The sequence below is a fragment of the Lipotes vexillifer genome, unplaced genomic scaffold (genome assembly GCF_000442215.2).
Source record: "Lipotes vexillifer unplaced genomic scaffold, Lipotes_vexillifer_v1.1 scaffold240, whole genome shotgun sequence".
Taxonomy (NCBI): domain Eukaryota; kingdom Metazoa; phylum Chordata; class Mammalia; order Artiodactyla; family Lipotidae; genus Lipotes; species Lipotes vexillifer.
In genome coordinates, this window is record NW_006797481.1 from 4,506,142 (window position 1) to 4,513,976 (window position 7,835).

The following is a 7,835-nucleotide window of genomic DNA, read 5'->3' on the forward strand; positions in this document are numbered from 1 at the left end:
CTTCTGTCTTCTAGTCCCTCTGTCCCCAGCAGTCCTCCCAGGAAGCACTAGGCCTCCCCAAGCCCCTTCCGGTCAGAGCATGCCTGGCCCTGGGCCTCTCCACCCTCCCACTTAGGACGGGGCTTCTCAGTGAGACTCCCCCTCCGCAGCTGAGAGACAGAAAGTGAACCACAGCCCCCAACAGCAGCCATTCTTGGGCATCACTCCCAGGACCTCCCACCCAGCAGATTTCAGGTGGGACAGGGCACCTGCACATCGTAGAAACTTCCAGGTGTCTTTCTTGCAAGCTCCATAAGGTCCAGAAGGCCCTGCTCTCTCTAACGAGGCTGGTGGATCTGAGAAGCATCCAGGGTGAAAGGGAGCTAATGGCAGAATTACTGACAGGACGTCACCTGTCAAGTGGCTGAGACTCAAGTGGTAACATTTCAGGCACTCATAGGAGCTTGGCAGGACATGTGATCTGAGAGATGCGGGACAGCCGTCCGAGGTGCCCCCTTGAGAGGGATGCTCTGAGGACGTGGTCCGAGGCGTTGCTTCCCCGGGTGTCCGCAGCGAGGACAGGGACCCAACGCTCTCCTTCCCGGCGCCCAGGGGCCCCTTCCTCCGAGGCCTCGGGCTACGGATGCGCCACCTGCTGGCCTCGGAGCGCGGGGCCCGCACGGTCTGGCAACGCCCACCTGGTGGCCACTTGGGAAAGGACCCAGCTTGGGGTCCGGATGTGGCCGGTGTGCGGTTAAGTGGTGGCTGCCCTCCGTGGCATTTGTGCACCTAAGTTTTGCCCAGAGTTCTCCCGTATGTGGCAGGCACTACGGAGTACAGATAGGAGGATTAAAAGAGAGAACAATGATGGTGAGAAAGACAGTCATTTCATTCGGGCAGCTCTGAGTTTGGAGAGGCCCGAGTTAAAACCCTGTAACAGGGGTAGGATAGGGAAGGTGGGAGGGAGGGAGACGCAAGAGGGAAGAGATATGGGAACATATGCATATGCATAACTGATTCACTTTGTTATAAAACAGAAACTAACACACCATTGTAAAGCAATTATACTCCAATAAAGATGTAAAAAAAAAATCCTATAACAGAGGAAGGAGTGACAGTGGATGCAGTGGGTGCATAGGGGAGACCAGGAGTCAGGGGACACTACCCAGAGGAGGGGACATGTGTGCTGAGGCATGAACTTAAGGCTTCATCAGTCCTAGAAGAGAGAAGGGCATTCACACACTGGGGTCGATCGGGGACTTTTTTTTTTTTTTTAATGCAGTACGCGGGCCTCTCACTGTTGTGGCCTCTCCCGTTGCGGAGCACAGGCTCCAGACACGCAGGCTCAGTGGCCATGGCTCACGGGCCCAGCCGCTCTGCGGCACAAACCCGCGTCCCCTGCATCAGCAGGCGGACTCTCAACCACTGCGTCACCAAGGAAGCCCGTTCGGGGACCTTTTAAATGGCTCAGGTGGCACCCCCGACCAATGACTCCTGAATCTTAGGGGGAGAGAGATGGAGAGACACATGAATTCTTTGAAGCCCCCAGGTATCAGTGTACAGGCAAAGCTGAGAACCACCAAGCAAAGGCTTGGAGGAATGAGTTTACATTCCTTCCCAGGGGCATGGGGATAAAAAGCCCGAGGTAGATGGAATATGGGGTGTGCAGGGCAGAGATGCAAGAAATGAAGAGCAGGAAGGCATGCTGGGCCATTTCCTCAGAACCACAGAAAAATACCCGGTAGCAAACGAAGTAAGCAAATGACAGTGACCTTCAATTTACATAATACGTGTCCCTGACAAACTCCATGTTTGCCTTTGAACAGGACTCTCTACTGCCTTAGGAAGGGAGGGGCTGAGAGACTGAACATCACCTGCTATTACCTCCATGTTTCTGAGGATATACCTATTTTTGCAATCCTCTTTGAGCCTGGAAAACAGCAAGCACTCAATGAACATTTACCAAACTGAACTTTGAATCTGATCCTGTGCTCTCTCTTGAGTGGCCAGTCTTGATTACCTTTGGGTCTGAGGGGCTTTTGCTGCACAGAAACTGGGCGACTGTGACTTCAGGGTTGTCAGGAAACTCCACAGAAACCCTAGTCCCAGTGGCTGCTGCCTGAAATCCCATGTCTTTCAGTGGTTCTTGTTCACACCATGTCAATTCCATTTCCCGAGGTAGGTCTTAAAGAGCTGACAGGGCAAAAAAAAACTAATAGGTTTGGGGAAGAGGAGGAAAGAGCCAGAAAGGAAGGCCTGCAGCCCCCTCTGATTGCTCACTTCCTTTCTTTTCAAACTGGAACCTCCCGGCACTTTTCATTGGTTTTTGCAATTTTTGTTCTATACCCTGGAGCAAAATTCACCATTTACCCAGGAGCTGACTAATTTGGCCAGTCACAGGACAGAAGCTGATTTTTCCAAGATTCTCTCAAAGAAGCATTCAAGAAACTTTGATTCTCTCAAATAAGACATTTCTAATGACTAGGGAAGCGGTGCGACTCTTGCAGTACTACGTGCGTGGGCCAACCAGTTCATACACCAATTTGGTACATCCTCTCCCAGGCTGGGGTCCCCAGCAGTGACTCTGAGACAAAGCTTTATGTGCAAGTGGGTTATCTGGGGGTGATCTCAAGAGGAGGGGAGATAGGAGACAGAGAAATGAAGGAAGCCATACAGGGTGGACTGTTGGGCAAGTGAGGCTTGATTCCCCTGGGGGAGACGGTGTTGAACGTGGCACAAGAAGCTGGGGCCATACATCCACCCACTCCCATCGGTCACTGGTTCAGGTCTGCTCCCAGGAGCGTTCATTCCTTGGCACTTCTAGCCTGCCCTGCGCATGCCTATGCTTTAGTGGCCAGAGAAAGTCCTCAGGCAAAGGGAACTGGAGTAACAGGCCATAAGGGTGGGGTACTTACAGCATCTGCCACGCAGATGCCCCATTCACAAGCCAACTCATTCATGAACAGGTCACGAGTACAGCCACCAATGAGTGCCAACCCTTACACGTACTCATCCACTCACATAAGCATCAATACTTTCACATGCCAACTCATTCAGGAGGTGCGATTATGTGCTGCTTGGTGAGAACACTGGTCTACACCGAATCTGGCAAATCAGGAACTATCCCAGGCCCCTGTGAACACAGGTGACAATTCCTCTCAGTGCCATCAGTGTATGTTACAGGGGCTGGGATTGGGCCGATCCCACTCATGCAGTCATCCAAGAAAAGAGGTGGCTCGGTCTAGCTCTGTTTCATCAAGGGTAAATGGGGAGCAGCTCAGGAAGATTTTAATTTAGCTGAAAGTACAAATTGCAGAAATGAAAGGTAAATTTTTTCTCATGTTGCAAGAAATCCAGTGACATCTGTAAGGTGGTTTCATCTACATTAGGTGGGGCTTTTGAAAAATGAAGACAGGGCAATTAATTCAACTTTGGAGGATGGTGACAGATTTTGTCTAATGTCCTGAAAGGCATTTGCCACATTTCTGCAGGGCCTCGAGACTGAAATCAGCTGTCATGCAGGGTGTGACTCTGAGGCCTCAGGTGACAGGCTGCAGTACCACCAGCTCTAACTACACTGCCCCAAAAGACAAGACAACAAGCTGGGCCGGCATCATCACACGAGAGTCGATGGAGCCTTCACTTTTTAACAGGATTGTAACACTTCCCATTTGCAAAGAACAGCATGACATTTCTGTAGATGTGAATCAGCCTGTTTTGCACCAACTTGAAAGCCATGCACACAATCTCCATCCCAACGATGATATAAATGGAGAAGTGAGGCTGTTCTAAAGCAATGTCCCCAAACCCAATGGTGGTCAGCGTGACAAAGCAGAAATAGAAGGTATTTTCGAAGTTCAGCTGCTTCTCCCAGATGGGGAGGATGGCAGCTGCACAGGAAATGTAGGCGACGACCACGAGGGCGATGATGGGGAGCGGGGATGTCCAGCCTCTCCACCTGCCACCCCGCCTCATCCAGGTTGTTGATGATGGAGTACGAGAGTCTCCCGGACACCAGTTCAGGACACGAAGAGCTCCTCTCCATGGCCTGAGGGGGCACCTGCAGTGTGTTCCTTTCTCTTGTGCTAGAAGTCTCTCGAACAGCTCCATGTTGCTGCTTGGGATTGAGGAGGCAGGTTTGGGGCCCGGGAGCTCTGGGTCGTTGATGGCAATCCTCGGGATGGCTTCGTCTACGGGATTGGTGTCAGGTCTTCTTTCGCAGGGGGCTCCGGAGCGCCACTTGGGAAGGGGAGGGGGGAAGAAAGGGAGTTTTTGGAATTGGTGGTAGGACATGGATAAGATGGTTGCCAGGATGTCGCCTGTGTCTGAGAGGACCATGAACATGAGGGGGACGCCAAAGAGAGCACAGAGCACGCACAGGTGCTTGCTGAGCCTGGTGACAGGGTAGGTGTTGCCGTAACCTGAAAAAGAGGACAGAGCCCGGGATTGTCGGCTGCTCTCCCCTCTCCCCTGCTCAAAAAGCTTTAAAGAGACCTTCTGCCACTTCCTCTCCCTGGCATATGACATTTTACACAACTTGTTTAAAAATATTCATCTTGGGGCTTCCCTGGTGGCGCGGTGGTTGAGAGTCCACCTGCCGATGCAGGGGACACGGGTTCATGCCCCAGTCCGGGAAGATCCCACATGCCACAGAGCGGCTGGGCCCGTGAGCCATGGCCGCTGGGCCTGCGCGTCCGGAGCCTGTGCTCCGCAACGGGAGAGGCCACAGCAGTGAGAGGCCCGCATATATGTGCCACATCTTCTTTATACAATATACAATGGAGAAAAGACAGCCTCTTCAATAAGTGGTGCTGGGAAATCTGGACAGCTACATGTAAAAGAATGAAATTAGAACACTCCCTAACACCATACACAAAAGTAAACTCAAAATGGATTAAAGACCTAAATGTAAGGCCAGACACTAACAAACTCTTAGAGGAAAACATAGGCAGAACACTCTATGACATACATCACAGCAAGATCCTTTTTGACCCACCTCCTAGGGAAATGGAAATAAAAACAAAAATAAACAATGGGACCTAAGGAAACTTCAAAGCTTTTGCACAGCAAAGGAAACCATAAGCAAGACCAAAAGACAACCCTCAGAATGGGAGAAAATATTTGCAAAGGAAGCAACTGACAAAGGATTAATCTGCAAAATTTATAAGCAGCTCAATATCAATAAAACAAATAACCCAATCCAAAAATGGGCAGAAGACCAAAACAGACACTTCTCCAAAGAAGACAGAAAGATTGCCAACAAACACATGAAAGAATGCTCAACATCATTAATCATTAGAGAAATCAAAAGTACAATGAGATATCATCTCACACCAGTCAGAATGGCCATCATCAAAAAATCTACAAACAATAAATGCTGGAGAGGGTGTGGAGAAAAGGGAACCCTCATATACTGTTGGTGGGAATGTAAATTGATACAGCCACTATGGAGAACAGTATGGAGGTTCCTTAAAAAACTAAAAGTAGAACTACCATATGACCCAGCACTCCCACTACCGGGCATATACCCTGAGAAAACCATAATTCAAAAATAGTCATGTACCACAATGTTCATTGCAGCTCTATTTACAATAGCCAGGACATGGAAGCAACCCAAGTGTCAATACTTTTTTTACTAACTCCACTCTTGATGGATTTTTCCACTCTGGACTTTGTCTGCTATTTAAAATGTCAGTGTTAGCTTGCTTCTCTCACCTGAGTTGACCTCCCAGAATTTAGATTCTGGCTTCCTACCTGTTCCCTCCTGCAACATTTGTCTTCTCTGACCTCACCATTTTGACTGTCTACACCTATCAGACCGCTACTTTTATTCTATCTGGAAAATCTCCTAACGCCCTTTCTGAAAAGCTCCCAGCACTCCAGAGCGAAAAAAAAAAAAAAAAAAAAAAAAAAAATTCATCTTAAAACATTCATCCACTTGTCTGACATTAGGTCTGCTTTACTGGGGGAGCAGGCAGTGAAACCCAGCTTCTCTTTAGGATAAGGGACGACTCATGTCCAGATCTTTGACCCGAAATGTCCTTGGCAGGAGACAACCCAGTGTTTGGGAGGAGCTGACTGCCTTGCATTTTGCCACTTCTGAGCATCTGAAGGAGGATGGGCCCAGCTCACCTGGAGGGATAGGATGAGCACAGGTGACAGGATGTGCAGGCTTTGCAAACACACCCATCACCTCCATCATCCTCCATGAAGGCGTCAGTTTTTACGAAGCCACCCTTGTCCTTCCTGGGATGTCTGGGCCTCTGTGTTTGCTTCTATATAATAGGCAATTATTATGTGCCAGTGGTGTGTACAGCAGTACGCACGGTATTTGGGACGGTAGAAAGCTGGACGGTGACTAAAATACAATTGCTGCCCTCAGAGCCATTTGTGACTTAGTGGGTCAGACGTGTTCATAAACGAGAGTGAAATGTTGAGGACCCCAGCATCTAGAATCTTACCAACCTCGTTTCCAATTCCAGCTCTGCCATTTACTAGAAAGTTACGTGACTGCTCACATTTTCAGATGTCTTGTCTGTAAAATGGGCATGACAATACCTGCTTTGTATATGGACCAGCTGGAAGGATTACAAGAGACCAGCACCTCACACACAATGAGTGCGTCGTTCTAGGGAGGCTGGTGTCCTCATTCTAATAGCTGTTTTTTTGAGCATTTACTGTGGGTTGGGTATTAACCAGCCTTCATCGGTAGGTATTATCACCATTACAGGTGGGGAAACTGAGGCTCAGAGAAGTGAAGCGACTTAGCCAAGAGCATACGTGTGATAAAGTGTGGAGTTGGGGGTCAAACCCCCAGGGCCATCCAGTTCCCAAGCCAGCTCCCTCCGCTGGGTCAGGAGCACCGAGCGGGTGGGACCCTCCAACCATCAAGAACAGGATGGTCAAGCAAAGAGAGGCTGAAACCTCCATGCTCTTCAGGAGCCCCCTCCTCCCATCACCCCAGCCCCCCACCCCCCCCGTGTCTAGAGAGGGCAGGATCAGAGGGATGTGGAACCCCACAGCGCAAGTCGCTGGATCTTCTGGAGAGGGCAAGCTCACTGCCTTCAACAAAGAGGGAGAAGCTTCTGTATTTAATGCCTATGTTTAATTTTTGGTGTCATAAAGGATGACTAATACAGAAAACCCCAGCCCAATTATGTAAATTAATTGGAAGGCAATTCCCAGGCTGGCTAAGCCCCAACCTCCTCCAGGGCTGCAGCTTCCTGTGCAAACTCTGGCCTCGGCCTCCGCCCTCCAGGCACACGCACGGGATCAGGCTGTCCATCTTCATCAGGGTTCTGGAAGAGGGCTGTGGCCCTCACCACGTCCCAGCACTGTGCACCCCTCCCAGGGCACTCCACGCCACCCTGACTGCATCCATGAGGTACCACTTGACGGCAGGGGTGGTGAACTCTCTGTGCATTCATATTGTTTGTGCACGTGAGTGCTTACTGCATGGACTGGGACGCAGCGGTGAGCAAAGCAGATATGAATCAAATAACCACCCTCGTGAGTATGCAATTACAAGTGGAGATCAGTAACAAGATGTGTAAGAGCAGACCAACAGATTAGAACAAAGGCATCCGTCCTGGATTGGCATTTATTGAGCACCTACTCTATGCCAGGCTTTCGTGGGTGGGATTCGGATACAATGAGGAACAGGCAGAGGTCACGCCCTCTGGGGGCTCCTAGTCGAGCGGGAAGCAAAGCCTTGAACTCAGCTCCCCACCTGTCCAGCAGGACCTAAGAGCTCAGGAGTGAGCCTGCACTGGCTAAACCCCCCATCAGAAACCCGAGGCTGTTCCGCAGGGCCGGACTTTCTGAGGGGGTGCCCAGGGTTTCTGTTGCCTCTCTTT

General features: G+C 50.2%; 1 protein-coding gene across 1 annotated transcript in view; it reads right to left on the reverse strand.

The window, feature by feature from the left end:
- Nucleotides 1–3,618: 3,618 nt before the first annotated feature.
- The window catches only part of KCNK18 (potassium two pore domain channel subfamily K member 18), a 12,612-nt gene continuing 8,395 nt past the window's right edge, over nt 3,619–7,835 (reverse strand). The window contains 3 exon segments of the mRNA XM_007472295.1: nt 3,619–3,918; nt 3,920–4,053; nt 4,056–4,400. Coding sequence (XP_007472357.1) covers nt 3,619–3,918; nt 3,920–4,053; nt 4,056–4,400 — 779 coding nt within the window.